General features: G+C 37.6%; 3 protein-coding genes across 3 annotated transcripts; 1 reads left to right on the forward strand and 2 right to left on the reverse strand.

The window, feature by feature from the left end:
• Window positions 1-345: 345 nt before the first annotated feature.
• Window positions 346-1,329, forward strand: LOC103666233 (olfactory receptor 5M11-like). Its single transcript, XM_008694251.2, has one exon. The coding sequence runs from the start codon at window positions 346-348 to the stop codon at window positions 1,327-1,329; it is 984 nt and encodes a 327-aa protein (XP_008692473.2).
• A 3,309-nt stretch (window positions 1,330-4,638) lies between these two features.
• Window positions 4,639-5,574, reverse strand: LOC103666094 (olfactory receptor 5M10). The gene has a single exon (XM_008694120.2). The coding sequence runs from the start codon at window positions 5,572-5,574 to the stop codon at window positions 4,639-4,641; it is 936 nt and encodes a 311-aa protein (XP_008692342.2).
• Window positions 5,575-11,699: 6,125 nt separating this feature from the next.
• LOC103666234 (olfactory receptor 5M10-like) lies at window positions 11,700-12,668 on the reverse strand. Its single transcript, XM_008694252.1, has one exon. It carries the CDS (start codon window positions 12,666-12,668, stop codon window positions 11,700-11,702), a length of 969 nt encoding a protein of 322 aa, XP_008692474.1.
• Between the last annotated feature and the right edge of the window lie 5,177 nt (window positions 12,669-17,845).

The raw sequence follows: 17,845 nt of genomic DNA on the forward strand, positions 1-17,845 counted from the left end.
ACCAGACTACGGCAGTAGTCATGTTTGCGTGCCAAAGGTTCTGATCCTAAAGCCTAATTAGGGACACCGATGAGCTAAGTCAAATTCCATATGTGCTAGGTGAGAGAAGGGAGAGCGGCAAACAGCCAGCATGGCAGGTGCATGGGCTTCAAATATATTGTCCCCTTCAGCAGCACCAACCACCTGTCGGCAAGTACTGACACTCTTCATCTGGGGGAAGTAACAACCTATTTAAACCTCTCTTTTCAAAGCCGGTTTGTGTTAGTGCCCATTTACTTTGTTCTTGAAATGCCTGCAATTTATTTCTGTTTTCATATCTGAAAAATTGTTCCCTTATTAGAGAATATGAAGATGGCCGTACTTCCCCCACACAATGACACTGAGGCAACTGAGTTCGTCCTGCTGGGACTGACCAGCCAACGAGAGCTGCAGCCCCTCCTTTTTGTGCTGTTTCTCCTGATTTACCTCCTCACCCTGACAGGGAACTTTGGATCGATTGCATTAATCAGACTCACTCCCCGGCTGCAAACACCCATGTACTTTTTCCTCACCCACTTAGCATGCGTGGATATTTTTTATTCTACTAACGTCTCTCCGCAGATGCTTGTTAATCTCCTCTCTGAGAAGAAAACCATTTCCTACACGGGGTGTCTGGCCCAGTGTTTTGTTTTCGTAACTCTGCTCCTTACTGAGTATTACATGCTCGGTGCCATGGCCTATGACAGGTACGTGGCTATCTGCCATCCCCTGCATTATAACAGCAGAATGTCCAGGCCACTTTGCACCTGCCTTGTCACTTTTCCCTACTTCTGGGGTTCTGTGGTGGGCACAATGCAGGTAATATTGACCTCTCGCTTGTCCTTTTGCGGACCCAACGTCATCAACCATTTCTACTGTGCTGACCCACCCCTCCTCATGCTGACATGTTCTGACACTTACATAAAGCAGACTGCCCTGTTTGTGTCTGCAGGGATTAACCTCACTGGTTCCCTACTCATCATCCTCATCTCCTATGTTTTCATTTTTATCACCATTATGAGGATCCGTTCCAGTGAAGGACAGTGCAAAGCCTTCTCCACCTGTGGCTCTCACCTGACCGCTGTCACCATGTTCTATGGGTCCCTATTCTGCATGTATCTGAGACCAGCAAATGAGCAGTCTGTTGAACAAGGGAAAATCGTTGCCGTGGTTTGTATCTTTGTGAATCCCATGTTGAATCCATTTATCTACAGTCTCAGGAACAAAGATGTGAAACAGGCTTTGAGAACAGTGTTTATGAGAAACCTTGGTACAATGGAGAAAAGGTCTATTTTGACAGTCTCTCAATGAAAAAAATCTCAAAAGCAATTTAAAAGAAACCCGTGTTGGTTGTATCTGAAGGCAATTTTCCGGAGTAACAGTAATATTTTTGTATGTATGCATAGCCTGGGACCAAGTGATAATCTGAATGGAAATAATAAATGGACCATTGTATGGAAGTAATGACTGTTGGGAAACACATCACCAGAAGTCAGCTGTTTACAATTAAGCAGGGCCTGTGTTCAGTCTCACTCAAGAACTCACTTCCACTTGGTTAGTAGGCAGAGAAGTTCTTCCTTTCAGTTCATCGGTCAACAATATTGACCATCACTGAGTTATTCTTACCAGCAAAGTGAGGTGCTTTGCATTGTGCCTCCTGAATATGAAAATGATTTACATCCAAATGACATATTGCATAATTTCCTGTAATGAAAGCTGATTATCTTCTCAAAAAACCTCGAAGTTCTAATTTCAGATGTTTGTTCTCAATACACTTTTGGTGCATTGTTATGTTGACTAAGTCTGAATTGAAAACTATCTGTGTTTTATTATTTTCACAAATAACCAATTTTTTTACATTTTAATTACCCAAATGATTTGTTTCCCCTAATCAGAACAGATACCTATATGAGTGGGAGATACCCATTCTTACATAAGAGGTTTTTATGATTTTGTTCCTACAATATTGACAGTTACTTGCTCTATAACTCTACTTTTTACCCTTCAGTTCTTGTCTACCCACAAACTATTTTAAAGAACAGCTGCTCTAGGGATACCTGGGTGACTCAGTCAGTTAAGTGTCTGACCCTTCATTTCAGCTTATGTCATGATCTCAGGGACGTGAGATCAAGTCCTGCATTGGGTTCTGTGTTCAGCATGGAGTCTGCTTAAAATTCTCTCTCTCCCTCTGCTCCCCCCCACCGCTCAGACTCTCTCTCTCGAATAAATAAATCAAAAAATAAAATAAAATATATTTCTTTCCTAAGAGTCTCAGCTGATACAACAAATAAGCAAACAATCTTAAATGATATGTCCTAATATTAATAAAGGTGCAGTGAAATGGAACGGTCACTCTCAAACACAACCAGCCCTAAGTGTAAATGGTTGATACTTCCTGCAGAAAATTTACCCGGAGAAAAATTTAACCAAAGCTTTAAAATTGTTCAGAGCATTTAATTCAACAATTCCCCATCCTAAAGAAATAATTAGGTATGTTCACAGAAGTATGAGTCAATCATAACAATAATAGGATACAGCAATATGATGGAAGAATGGTTTGTAATACAAAGTATGTAAAAATACAGTGCACCAAATGCATTTTTAATAAGAGATTACAAGTAACTTTTGCTTTTATTCCAAAACTGAAACATCTTTTAGCATATTGCAATTTGCTTTTCTATAATTGATATGCAATATTTTTGTAACTAAGTACAAGTATGATTTAATTTTGTGTATAATACTACTTTAAAAGTGATGTTCACTAAAAATAGTCTGCGTGAAAATACAAACACTATACTATCAAGAGAAAACCAATGTTTATTTTTTTTTAAGATTTTATTTATTTATTTGACAGAGAGAGAGACAGCCAGCGAGAGAGGGAACACAAGCAGGGGGAGTGGGAGAGGAAGAAGCAGGCTCCTAGCGGAGAAGCCTGATGTGGGGCTCGATCCCATAACGCCAGGATCACGCCCTGAGCCGAAGGCAGACGCTTAATGACTGTGCCACCCAGGCACCCCGAAAACCAATGTTTAAACTTGTAAATGGCAAATGATTCCAATTTTGTTTCATGAATTATAAGAATATGCATACATATCAATTCATTGAGAAACATATAACAAAATATAGACAGAAGTTTCCCATTGGTTTAGGACATATCACCAAAAATGTCACTCCCTCACATCTGTTTGTATTTTTATGTATGTATAGTAAACATGTTTGACAGAATCAGCCTTATTCAATCGAGTAAGACATAAGAATGGAGCCTAATTGCAGGTCCTTTAGGGGATGTTCTAGAAAATCATATGAATACATTACAGTACATATAGGAATTGATTTCATATAAGTGTTTAGTGCTGTGGTCTTAGTTAAAATACGAGCATACAGTATTAGGGGTGGCTGGGTGGCTCAGCTGGTTAAGCATCTGCCTTCCTCTCAGGTCATGATCCCAGGGTCCTGGGATTGACCCCCGCACTGGGCACCCTGCTCAGTGGGAAGCCTGCTTCTCCATCTCCTCCCTGCTCCTGTTCTCTCTTGCTCTCTCTCTCTCTCTCTCCAATAAATAAATTTAAAAAATTTAAAAAAAAAGAGCACACAGTATTAGAATACCAAACCTTTAAGTCAATTTAAACAAAGTTTAATATATATTTCAATATGCAGCTATCCCCTTGACTGATAATGCATAGCTTAATGTGTTAATGTGGATGAATTATGCATCTCTTCATATGATCTTGTTTACTATAATTTGCACAATAGAAATTTGAGAACTACCGTAAAAACCTTATCTACAAAATAATGAGTCATAGACACTTTCATGAACCAAAGTAAACATTGGATGTTCTCCTCCAGAAAGATATGGATGCACCTCTCATTTGCATACTGTTTCAGGGCATTCAGTCTACAGAGCCAACTGATAGACTCTATTGACTCTGAATAAATTAGATCTGAGTCAGAACTACTACCTGAAAAATATACCCAGATTGCTATTATACTAAACTGATAAGCAGGTGTTAACAGTTTATTTTCAAAATTGAGGAGCATAAATAGTATTTATAATAAGACAAAAACTTTCTGAGGATGTCTATAATATTGGTAGGGAAAAATTTATAGAATGCTTAAACCTAGGCAGGATTCATATATTTAAATTTCCCTAAGGTGATTCCAATGATTACTCAGGGCCCAGAACCATTATTATTTATCATTCATTGAAGAATAGATTACATAATTTTTTTAATTTTTAAATTTTTTAAAGTATAAAATTAATCACTCCATTTTGAAACTATAGACCACATAATTCAGAAAGATGGAATTCCAATGTTCTTATCAGACTGAATTAATTCTAATACTTACTCCAAAGTAAGTAAAGACACTGAATATTTTATGGAGTTATTGGATACCACCCAATTCATATTCTGAGATTTTTTGCTACGGCAAATATTGTTTAACTTCAATGATACAGTTTTTATTAAAACAATTTGTCTTGAAGCTATTAATTTTGAGAGGAATTTGCTAATGTCATTATGAGTCTATGAAGAGACTATAGACTGACTATAGACTGGTAGGTTTGTGAAGGGATTCACAAACACATAGTAATTGCAGCGAACAGATGCCTACAATGCAGTTTTATAAAAAGAGATTTCCCTGAATGATTTGCTTCATAGCATGGATCACATCCTTGTTCCTTAGACTATAAATCAATGGGTTCAACATGGGGCTCAAAAAAGTATAAAAGACTGCAAATACTTTGGACTCCTCTACAGACTTCTCAGATGGACTTCTTAAGTACATGCAGAAGAGGGTCCCGTAGAATAGGGTGACTGTTGTCAAGTGCGAACCACAAGTAGAAAAGGCTTTGCTCCTGCCTTCAGCGGAACGGATCCTCAAGATGGCTGCAATAATGAAAAGGTAGGATAGGACAATGATGAAGAGAGAGCTTGACAGAGTCAAACCAGCAACTACCAGCATCGCCATCTTCTTGACGGAGGTGTCGGAGCAGGCCAACAGTAGAAGAGGTGGGTCTGCACAGTAGAAATGGTTGATTTCAAGGGAGCCACAGAAGGACAAGTGGAAAGTCAGCAGTGTCTGGGAGAGTCCATTAAGGTAACCACAGGTATAAGACACCGTGACTAGAGAGAGGCAAATGTTCTTGGACATCCTGGTACTGTAATGTAAAGGGCTACAGATGGCTACGTAGCGATCCAATGCCATTGAAGCAAGGATATAAAACTCAGTGATCACCAGGGCAATGAAGACAAGACACTGTGTGAAGCATCCAGCATAGGAGATGGTCTTCTGGCCTGAGAGGAAATTGTGCAGCATATTGGGAGTGGTATTGGAGGAATAGCAGATGTCTACAAGGGAGAGGTGGCTCAGGAAGAAGTACATGGGCGTTTGGAGGTGGGAGTTGGTCCTGATCAGCACAATCATGCACACATTCCCTGCCAACGTGACCAGGTAGATCACCAGAAACACCCCACACAGGATCTTCTCTAGTACTGGGTCATCGGTGAGTCCCAAGAGAATGAATTCTGTCACTGTGGTGTGGTTTGGGGAAGTCATTTTCTTATACCTTGAAAACTGAGAGTGGCGGAGAAAGTGAGGAATCCTGTCTGATCCAGATTCTGCATTTCTTCCACCCATTTTATCATTTACTCATTGATATACTCAGCTAATGGGACATTTCCCTATTCAGAAAACATATCAGAATATCTACATAAATATTTGTATTCTGTGTCTCTGCATTGTTTCTTTCTTTATATCTCAAACACACGCATACACAAACATACTCTCTCACACTTGTGTGTGTGTATATATATTCATATATATGCATATGGTATATTAATTAAGTATAATAATGTAATAATATTACATATTTTATGTATATACATATTCATACATTTCTACCTTTCTTCTTGAGGAAATCCATATTTAATATTTTAGTCACACTTTAAGGGAAAAAAAAAGCCAAAGGAACAGAATCCAGATATAAAAGCCACTAGTAATTGGCATCATTCAAGTGGACAAAAAAGGAAATTGGTTATCTAGGGTCCCACCAACTATGATATGCTGCTGTTTCAGATGTTTTATAATAGATAAATCTTCACTATAGCCATTTCACTCGAAAGCCATAGCTATCTGGCTTAATTTCAGAAACATTTACTTAGTGAAATTTATCTCTTGATATTTAACTAAGAGGTTAGTTAGAATAAAGAATTCTTTCTGTTTTGTAGATTCACACATTCATTTATTCATTTACACTGTAAAGACTGATTTTTTTCTACTCTAGGTTCTGTGGTTACAGCAGTGAAAAAACTACCAATCTCGTGGAACATGTCTAGTAGGAGAAGGAACAGATTTAAACACGTAGACAAAGAAATATATCATTATGTAAGTTACCCTTGCAAGTGCTGTGAAGAGGGGATGCATGTACATGCATTTTTTTCCACATTGTTGGGATACTAATGTCCACACAAAAGTACAGAACATAAAGAGAGAGAGAGAGAGAGAGAGAGAGAACATAACATATTTTTGGTGAACAAATGTAGAAAGTGACCTACCTGTAAAAAGCTGATTTACCATGTTTTGTAAAGACAAAGTGGGCAGATTTATAATGTATTTCTTAAGCATATTCCATAGAGTATTTTAAAAATAATTGTAAAAAAAAAAACCAATTAAAATGTCTTTGTTCCTTGCAGGCATAACCTTAATTTGATGCTCTGGGAACTGGATTCTCCTGTGAGTCCAATACCCCTACCTATCCTATACTTACAGTACTTAATTCTGTCTGTGAAATCTTTAGCATGATTAAAAAATTGAGCCATCAGCTTTAGTACTATGGAAGGAGGAAAATAAGGGTACATAAGTTTTGCTTTTTTAATATAGTAAGGTGGGAATTCCGATTAGAAAGCCTGTTTTTTCCCTGTGAACACCGAGGCGGCATGATGTAATGAGAGCGCAGAAGAGAAAGGTACAGCAGGTGACAAACTTGAGGAGCACAAAGACCAGGCAAACCACAGACTAGGAAAAATATTCACATCAAGAAATTCTGACAAAGGAACTCCATTCAGAATACGTGCACATCCTCCACAACTCAGGGATGAAAATATAACAAGCCCAATTAAAGGAACAAATCCAAAGCGAACAGACACTTCATAAAAGACGTATGAGCAGTCAATAATGACAGGAAAAGAATGTCAACATCTGTAATTGTCAAGGAAATGCAAATTACAACTACAGCTGGATTCCACTTCACACCACCTCAGTGGTAGGAATTAAAAAGACCAGCAGTGAGGGGGCGCCTGGGTGGCACAGCGGTTAAGCGTCTGCCTTCGGCTCAGGACGTGATCCGGGTGTTATGGGATCGAGTCTCACATCAGGCTCTTCCATTGTGAGCCTGCTTCTTCCTCTCCCACTCCCCCTGCTTGTGTTCCCTCTCTCGCTGGCCGTCTCTCTGTCAAATAAATAAAATCTTTAAAAAAAAAAAAAAAACCAGCAGTGACTTCCTGGGAAAACGGTGCATAGGAGGACCCTAGGCTCTCCTCAACCCGGGGATACACCTAGACTACAGCCTCATCAGTGTCAGTAACTCAGAAAATGACCTGAAGACTGGCAGAATAGACTCTCCACACCTAAATTTAGAGAAGAGGCCACAATGAGGTGAAAAATGCAGTCGAGAGCCAAACGGGCCTGTTGAACTGGCCACAGGACAGGCATCATTTGCCCTGTCCTTCACTGGTAACGTCTTCATTTTAAAATATGCAGAACATGCTAATTTAAGAATCAGTCATATGATATTCAAACTTTCCTTTTTGACCTCAGCCAACACCCCCTTATAGGCTCTGTTAAGGTCAGCTCCTGCTCAGGGAGGAGCACCTGCTCATTCCTAACTGTTAACAAAACACAGGCAGCGGTGATAACTGAGATCCAAGCAAAGCCGGACACATTTGAATTCAGCGCAACTTTCGGTGAACACAGTACCGTGCAAAGTGAGGGCAGCCCATATTTCATAGACCACTCATTTCTTTTTTCTCAATTATAAAACAAACACTGCAATGAAAATCTTCACCCAAGTGTTTTATTATGCCTTTGGCACATTCTTAAAATTGGACTAGCTGACTAAAATTATACAAACATTTTTTAAGACTCCTGAAAACATAATGTTAAGTTGATTTCCAGAAAAACTATATATTATTGTCTTCTTGACGTCCATGATGTAGAATGTGCCAGTCTTTTTGAACTATTACTAATAGTCTTACTCATCAATTTTAACATTTTTGTACTTTCATCAATTTTCTACACATAGCCTTCAACATTTATGTGCATGATGGTGTTTAGTACTTTGAATCATATCTTCATGAGTTTACCACTTTATCTTATCTGGGGCAAATACTTCTCAAAATACAATATGCCTCTTAATTTTAGATAGTTTTATGGTCACATTCAAGTAACTCTACCGTTGTTAATTTCTCTACTCCAATCGACCACAGAAATATTTCTTCTGATTATTTAAAAGCTTAATATTTATTTTAATTCAAATAGACATAGGCTTGGGTTTTTTTTTTCTTTCAGTGTTTGAAAGGATGCACAATTGAGGAGTATCTGTGGGCACATCAGTCTTTTGGGGGACAGTTTCTGGCAAAGGACAACTCAGTTGGAAATAAGATTCTGTACTTTGATATCACTGCTGAAAAATAATGCTGCATTATGGACACTGGTATGGTGCAAAAATAAATGTTTGTGTAAAAATATTAACCAATATACAACATTAATATGAGTTCAGTGTTTCACTCTTGATTTATCAGCTGCAGCATCTCTGTGCTTTTCTGACAAAAAAACCTTGACTCACGCATAGCCTTTCATCCGGGAAACAGGCCTCTCTATGGCCAAGATTCCATACACCTCCCCATCAGATGTGGGGACCGAGCTATAACAATACTAAGACTAAAGTATTTTTCCATATTTTTCAAATAATTTCCAAGGAGTATGTATTATAAATACAGCCACATGACAGAATTTATCTACCAGAAATTAGCACTTTTGAAAGTCTATATTTATTATGTGACTTTGGTTTATATTGGTCAAAGGAATAGAATCGGCCAGAAATAGATTTACTTAGTGTACAATAAAGATGATGTCACAAACCAATAGATAAACAAAGAGTTGCTTATTAACTAGTAGGAAAAAATGGTTTAAAAATGTGAGGAAAAGAGTTACATACAATATTACAAAATATGACAGACTTCTATCTAAAATAATTCAAGATACTCCTATAAAATATGGTAATGAAAAACATAATATAGATACCTCCTTATTTAAATTTAAGGTGGAGAACAGCTACAAAACCAAAAAAATAAATAAATTTTTTCCAAATAAAAATATAAATATTCTTCATGAGAGGAATCATCAGAAATGAAAGACAATCAGCAAATTGTTATATTCTCTTTACTTGTTAAGTATATATTTCAAATATTCCTCTGTCAAAATAAAACAGACTCCTTTCCAAAGAATTTCCATTGAGAGACAAAGAAGCACATACCCTTAAAGGATATTTCCTACTCTTACTAACAATATAGTGACATATTTACTCTCAAACATGACTAGTCATAAATGTAAACAGCTGATGCTTTCTGGAGAAAAATTATCCATAGAAAAATTTAGCGAGAGCTTTAAAAGTGTTCAAAACATGTAATTCAACAATTACACTTCTAAGACTGATGCTAAAGAAACAGAGAAATATGTACATAGAGATATGAATCAATCTTAAAAATAATAGGATGAATAGATATGATGAAATAATGGTTTGCAAGATAAACCAAATGAAAGAAAATACACCAAAATGTTGAAAGCAGTTGTCTTTAGATAAAAGATCATAGGGAAATTTTGCTTTTTTTCCATAGGTATTTCAGTATTTCTCTTTTACTTATTAATTTATTTTAGAGAAAGGGGGGGAGAAAGAGGAGCACAAGCAGGAGGAGCAGAAGGAGAGGGAGAGAGGGAGAATCTCAAGCAGACTCCCCACTGAGCGCAGAGCCTAACACAGGGCTCAAGGTCAGGACCCTGAGATCGTGACCTGAGCCTAAACCATGAGTTGTACGCTTAAGTGACTGTGCCACCCAGGCGCCCCAGATATTTCAGTATTTTTCAATTTGCTTTTCTATACTCAACATGTTACTTTTATAATTAAGTTCAAGGATAATTTAATTATAAAGTATTAAACTACATTAAAAACAGTGTTCACTAAAAGTATTTAGTCTGTATTAAATATAAACATTACATTATCAAGTGAAAATCAACATTCAGATTTGTATTTGGATATGATCCCAATTTTGTTTAATGAATTATCATAATATACATGCATGTAAAATCACTGAGAAGAAATATGGAAAAACATAAACATAAATTGTCCATTGGTTAAGACATCCCTGATTCAAGCTATTTCTTCACATCTGTCTGCATTTTCTAGTTATTCATAATGAATATGTGTGCTTTTTACAATAAGGAGAATGGATTCATAAAACACGGTCTAAATAGATCTACCATATATCAAAATCGTCTGCTTTACATGAAACAGTGAGAAATTCTACTTTGATCGCATACAAACTATCATGTTTACCTGAAATGTCAGAGGAATTCCACAGTAGCTATTACACCTTCATCACAATCACCAAGATTTCATGTGGAGCAGTAACCTCATCCCTTCATTATCCCCCACACTACCTCCCAGCACAGCAGCATGCTGAGTTTCACCACCGTGAGATGGAAAAGGAGAATTTGGAATCAAGAGATTTGCCTTCTTGCTACTTAGTAGCTGAATGACTGTAAAGTCATTTGATCTCTCTGTGCCTAAGACTCCAAATGTGATAAATGAAGATAATAATTTTCACACAAATTCATTTATGAGGATTAAAGTAAATAGTGATAGGGTACCTGCGTGGCTCAGTCGGTTAAGTGCCCGACTCTTGATTTTGGTTCAAGTCATGATGATCTCAGGGTCGTGGGACAGAGCCCCACATCAGGCTCCATGGTGAGCGTGGAGCCTAATTCTCTCTCTCCTTCTCTGTCTGTTCCTCCCCCCACTAATGCTCTCTCTCTCTAAAAAAAAAAAAATTAAATAAATAAACAAATAATGATATAAAAGTGAGCATTCACTATAATTGAGTGACACTTATGGTTATTTTTGCACATGTCAATTTTTGTTGTATCCCATACCTAAAGAATTTCTGAGGTGGCCTTCACCTGAAGAGTTATACAATGGAAAAAATTAAATCACAAATAGAAGCAAATAAAAAGAATATAAAGAAAGACTACAAAGAGGTGAGCCCTTTGGTTTAAGAGACTTGCCAAATTAAGTTTAAAGACTGGTTCCTGAAAACCACAGTGGTTCTCAGAGCTAGAAAGTAAAAGGATGCATACAATTATTTAGACAAAATATACAGTACTTTTCTAATGATTCGCAAATACATTTTTCAATTAGGATTCTAAATCTTGATATGAGCACATTTTGATTGCTAGAAATGGGAACACAACTCCTCGCTTCACAAAAATGAAAGTTTATTATAAGTTAAGGGAATGACCCCCAGACTAGATGATGATGATCCTCAAAAAGAAATTGGAACAGGGACTCGACCACTGGTAGCACCTCTCTGTTATTTATTTCTAATCACCATGTTACCATTGACAATTGGTCACTTCAAATGAACAGAAATCCAAATTTCAATTTTATGAAAGAGATTTCCCTTAATCATTTGCTTCAAAGCATGGATCACATCCTTGTTCCTTAGACTATAAATCAATGGGTTCAACATGGGGCTCAAAAACGTATAAAAGACTGCAAATACTTTGGACTCCTCTACAGACTTCTCAGATGGACTCCTTAGGTACATACAGAAGAGGGTTCCATAAAATAGGGTGACTATTGTCAAGTGGGAACCACAAGTAGAAAAGGCTTTGCTCCTGCCTTCAGCGGAACGGATCCTCAAGATGGCTGCAATAATGAAAAGGTAGGATAGCACAATGATGAAGAGAGAGCTTGACAGAGTCAAACCAGCAACTACCAGCATCGCCATCTTCTTGACGGAGGTGTCGGAGCAGGCCAACAGTAGAAGAGGTGGGTCTGCACAGTAGAAATGGTTGATTTCAAGGGAGCCACAGAAGGACAAGTGGAAAGTCAGCAGTGTCTGGGAGAGTCCATTAAGGTAACCACAGGTATAAGACACCGTGACTAGAGAGAAGCAAATGTTCTTGGACATCCTGGTACTGTAATGTAAAGGGCTACAGATGGCTACATAGCGATCCAATGCCATTGAAGCAAGGATATAAAACTCAGTGATCACCAGGGCAATGAAGACAAGACACTGTGTGAAGCATCCAGCATAGGAGATGGTCTTCTGGCCTGAGAGGAAATTGTGCAGCATATTGGGAGTGGTATTGGAGGAATAGCAGATGTCTACAAGGGAGAGGTGGCTCAGGAAGAAGTACATGGGCGTTTGGAGGTGGGAGTTGGTCCTGATCAGCACAATCATGCACACATTCCCTGCCAACGTGACCAGGTAGATCACCAGAAACACCCCACACAGGATCTTCTCTAGTACTGGGTCATCGGTGAGTCCCAAGAGAATGAATTCTGTCACTGTGGTGTGGTTTGGGGAAGTCATTTTCTTATACCTTGAAAACTGAGAGTGGCGGAGAAAGTGAGGAATCCTGTCTGATCCAGATTCTGCATTTCTTCCACCCATTTTATCATTTACTCATTGATATATTATTAGGAAATTTCTCTTGTCTCTTAACAAATACTTCAGAACATCTACATATTTTTGTCCTGCATCTCTCCGTAACCTCTTTCTCTTTATCTCTCTCTCTTTCTTGCTCTTGCTTTCACGTGTGTGTGTGTGTGTGTGTGTGGTGTATAAAATCACATTGATACTTGACTTCTTGGAGAACTCCCTATTCAGTACTTTTTTTTCAAATTTTGTAAAAAGGAAAGTATAGGAATTAAAAGCAGGGGGTCATTGGTATCGTTCAAATGGAAAAATAAAGGACGTTGGATTTCTAGAGTCCCTCCAGATCTGATACCCTATACTGCAGATACAAAATAGAAGAAATAATTATTACAGAATTTTCACCTGAAACCCACAGTAGTATGTCTTAGTGTTAGTCAGAAGACATTGAATTAGTGAATTTATCTCTTGATATATGACTAAGAAGGTACTGAATGGAGTGTCAATCTCTCTGCTTTGTGAATTTATCACTCATTTACACACACATGTACATGGACACTGAAAATATTTTTTTTCTGTTGTAAGTTCTGGGTTTATAGCATCAAACAAATTCCCCATCCTCAGGAATCATATGTTGTAGGAGAAGTAACAGATATTACCACACAGACAAAGCTATAGAATGTGGTGTCAGAAGCAAGTAATATGAAGAAAAGTGAAGGTAGGATGCTTTTAGATAAACATTCAGAGAAGGCTCTTCTAAGAAAGAATAATTTAAACAGTAAATAAATAAAGAATCCAACTCTCTGGAGAAGAATGTGGAGATTTTTGTTTCCATTTTTTGAACAACTAACACATATATGAACATATTTGTTTTGAAAAGCACAGATGATGTTTAAATGTGGTCTTAGCTTTCAGCTGGAGCCACTCTCTCAATGCTTTATGAAAATAAAGCATGACTGGAAAACAATGTGCCTCAAAAGCTGTGCCTAAAGCTATTTTTACTTAGTTTTCACATATACATCAGAAGGGCTTGCATATAATAATTGGTTTTTCAGAGATGCTATAAAATATTAACATATGAATAGAAAAATCAAGTACAATTGATGAAATTAATTTTGTCCATATTGGAGGGATATTCACCTTCATACAGAAGAACAAACATAGTCTTAGTGAAGAAATGTAGAAAATGACCTACCTGTAAAAGTTGACTTACTGTATTTTATAAAAACATGGTGGAAACATTTATAATGTATTTCTCAGGTGCATTCTCTAGAGTATTTTAGAAATCATTCTGAAAAACTAATCAAAACAGTCTTTGTTCCTCAAGGGCACAACCTTAATTTGGTGCCTTGAGATCCTAGATTCTCCTTTGAGCCCCAAATTTCAACCTATTATCTATGTACCCTGCTTGGTACTGAGTGCATGAGATCTTTAGCACACGTAGTGAAACTAGCCAACACCTTTAATCACCATGGAAGAAGGAAAATATGAATATATAAGTTTTGTATTTTTTGTGTAGTAAAGATGAGAGAATTCTCATCAGGAGATGTCAGTGTTTCTCTTTAGGTACTGAGTTTAGGTCATCTAATGAGAGTGAGGGGAAGAGAGGTGGAGTCAGTGAGAGATTTGAGGAGCAGAAGGAATGTATGAAGGAGAAAAGTAACATCACCAAAACTCCAGTATTAATGTGTGTGGATCACAGGACTAAATGTAACACTAAATCTACAAGTCCTCTAGGGACAAAAATAAAAGAATGTCTTCATGATTTTAAGGTAACCAAAGTAGGAAGGACAGAAAAATCATTCATCGTGAAACAAATACATAAATTTTATGACACCAAATTTCAAAACACGCCCTCTTCAAAAATAATGTGATGAAAATAGAAAGGTGAGCCACAGACTTGAGAAAATAATCATATGGAGTAATTCTGACAAAGACTTTATCCAGAATACATAAAGATCCTCCATAACTCACTGATGAAAATGAAACAACAACAAAATGTAACAGACAATTCATAAAAGAAGACACGTGAATGGTCAAAAACTACATGAAAATAATTTCAATATCTATAATTGTCAAAGACATGTAAATTATAGCTACAACGAGATAACACTTCACACCCAACCTCCACGGCAAGAATTGAATCGACCGTAACAAAAGGAAGCAACTCGAACTCTCATAAAGTTGCAGGATTGCAGAATTCTTCTCTCACAGTTTTGAAGAATGAATCTCGGGGAAACAAAAGGGTGAAGTAAAGTGAAAGTTTATTAAGTGAAGATGAGAGCAGAAAGGAAAGAAAAAGCACTGTGTAGAATGAGAGGGGTCCCAATGGGTTACCATTGAGGGTTTCTAGGGCTGGTCTTGTATTGAGAGCTTGACCAGGGAGCTCATGGCCTTGAGATTCTTGTGCCATCTTGGTTTGAGCAAGGACTATTGACAGCACCCTTAAGGACTTACTTCTCCGAGGGCTGGTCATTTTCTGTGATTACACCGTAGTGTAACCCCTAACAGCTGGGGCCAGGTGGTCTGGTCTGTTTCCTTATCTCTTGTTCACTCTTAGGGCTTTTGTCTTCCAGGAATAGTTTCAGAACCTAGTCAGGGGGCCCCCTACCTCTCCCTGCCTTACCTTAATCTTTTCCTTACTCAGTAATATACCACTTGATGGAATGTAAAATAATTTTTAACTACTTTAGAAAACTGGTTATTTCTTATAAAATTTCTTAGAAAGTTACACCTTCTTACAAAACTATGACCCAGCAATTCTACTCTTAAGTATGTATCCAAGACAAAAGAAGATACATGCCCTCAAAGAAACTCAAATGTATACTGGCAGATGCATGGATAAACAGACTGTGGTATGTCCATATAACGGAACACTGCGCAGAAATAAAAATGAACATACTACTCATGCACCTGAACGAATCTCAGAAACATTAGTGAGAGGGGGTCAACTTCCTAAATGGTAAAGTAATAACCTCCCCAAACCTGCTCTGGCATAAAAGAAACAAGAACACTGGCAAAAAGTATCTGAAGCAACTTTTTCGGAACTCTGGGAATTAATCAAAGCCTTGCAGCGATCCTAGGAGTGTTTATTCCAGAAACATGGCAGGGAATCCTGCTAAGAAGGGTGAGCTTTGCGGCAGTTCCTCTTGCTCTATTCCCACACCCTCTCCCCAGTTACATAGGAGCCTTGAAAACAGGAATTAGGATTACCTGGCTGTACACACTGGTCAGACTGCATTGAGCTTTACATTTAAAACTTCTACATTTTATGGGGAGTAAATTTACCTTCATAAATATGACTTAATGATAAATTTTGCTTTCTTCAGAGTCCAGCAGATCTAATTATTTACTGTTAATTCTGGGGTACAATGTTATAAGGGCTCTTTTATACTATGGATTATATGCTATAGATTAACACACAGAGCAAAAAGTTTAAGCACTGAGAGAGGTTTTCCTCAAACCCATTCTTTACTAGAAAATTCTTAAACAGTTACATCAAGGGTGGAACCCAGAATGCTATCTGGCTTATCCGTTAGTTCTTCTCTTGTCTTTATTTCTATTGTCACTGAAGCCTGGAAGGAAAAGGGGTGTGGGGGATGAAAAGGAGAGAAGGGGGAGGAGTAGTTAAATGAAGAATTCTCAGTAGTGAATAGGGGTTGTCAAGGCAACTACTTCTGGGCTTTCTTTGTGTGATAGGGGCCCAAAGAGTTTTTGCCCAGCCTGCAGGACCATTTACATTTCGAAATCCTATCATCACAAATTGCATATTCTTAGAGAATCAAGTACACTGAATGATCGGTATAATAAAACATGATATTTACATGTTAAACAATCTGACAAACGGAGAAAAGGGAAAACACATGAAACCCTGAAATCTAGGAACTATAGAAAAACCAAAGGAGCAAGAGCTGCATATGACAAGTTTTAGCCTAAAGGTCATGCTTCTGTGCTGCCTTGTGGCCTGATTTTTTTCCCGATCCTGTCCCCATGAGGAGAGCCTGACTGCTAGTCTAATCCAAACATTTGTGTGTAACTATCACTAACATACTAAGAAGTTTCTGACTTCCGGGGTTTGTTTTTAAATATATTAGAATAAGTAGGCAGTCAGTAGGCTAAATAAGCCAAAATATAGTGACTTTAATACTGTTAGTTGAGGGGACCCTGATCACTTCCTCATGTGAAAAGTAAGCTCAAATCAATCACTTTCAATATAATAATATTGTTCATTATTGCAACCCAGCGCTTTTAAAAACACTGCACATACATGTATTTTTCTATAGGCAGAATTCCATGCGCTGTGATAGGCAGGGTTGAAAATATGTAAGAATCCACAAATTGCATCACGTGGGAAAACATCTAAACCCTCTCCTAATAAAGTTAACACTGGTTTTAACATTCCTGTTGAGGTGAAAACAGCATAAAGTGAAATCCTAAACTAGGAGTCTGTAAATGAGCAGTGAATAGGCAAAGAATTTAATTTTGCGGAGTAAACGTACAGTGGACTGCAGTAGCTATTATAAAGCAAGATTTCTTCTGATATTTCATGACTCCACCCTTACCGCCAACATACACACACGTATGCAAATACATACATACCCTGCCTGCATACACATGATGAATATCTGAGCCATTTCAGGCAACGCTGTCCTTTCTGCAGAGATGCAGTCTTGCTTGTAATGCAATTGTCCTAAAAGTATGGAAAATTGAGGCCACGATGTGAGAAGTCTATGAAAGACAATAAGTGAAGTCAGAGTATGAGAGAGGAAACAAGAGACAGACAGAGGGAGAGAAAGAAAAAGAGACAGAGACCTCATGGCACTAAGAACTCCGGGCTGTGTTAGTTCAAATTAGCTTTGTGTTCCTTCATTGAAAAAAGTCCTGAATACTCAATTGCTGTATTGAAATCGCATCTACTTTATGTAATAGGAAATATGTAGGATACTGAAATATCATGTTTATTAAAATGTTTAATTTCAAAGAAGACAAGACAAGTTGTTTCAAAAAGAAATAAGACATTATCCAGCAGACCATCCAACCAGCTACCAGAGGACTTTTCTTTTCTTTTTTTAAAGATTTTATTTATTTGTTTGACAGAGATAGAGACAGCCAGC

The sequence above is a fragment of the Ursus maritimus genome, unplaced genomic scaffold (genome assembly GCF_017311325.1).
Source record: "Ursus maritimus isolate PB19 unplaced genomic scaffold, ASM1731132v1 scaffold_23, whole genome shotgun sequence".
Taxonomy (NCBI): Eukaryota; Metazoa; Chordata; class Mammalia; order Carnivora; family Ursidae; genus Ursus; species Ursus maritimus.

Coding starts and splice junctions, on each gene's coding strand:
- LOC103666233 (XM_008694251.2), top strand. CDS start 346: ATGAAGATGGCCGTACTTCCCCCACACAATGACACTGAGGCAACTGAG.
- LOC103666094 (XM_008694120.2), bottom strand. CDS start 5,574: ATGACTTCCCCAAACCACACCACAGTGACAGAATTCATTCTCTTGGGA.
- LOC103666234 (XM_008694252.1), bottom strand. CDS start 12,668: ATGACTTCCCCAAACCACACCACAGTGACAGAATTCATTCTCTTGGGA.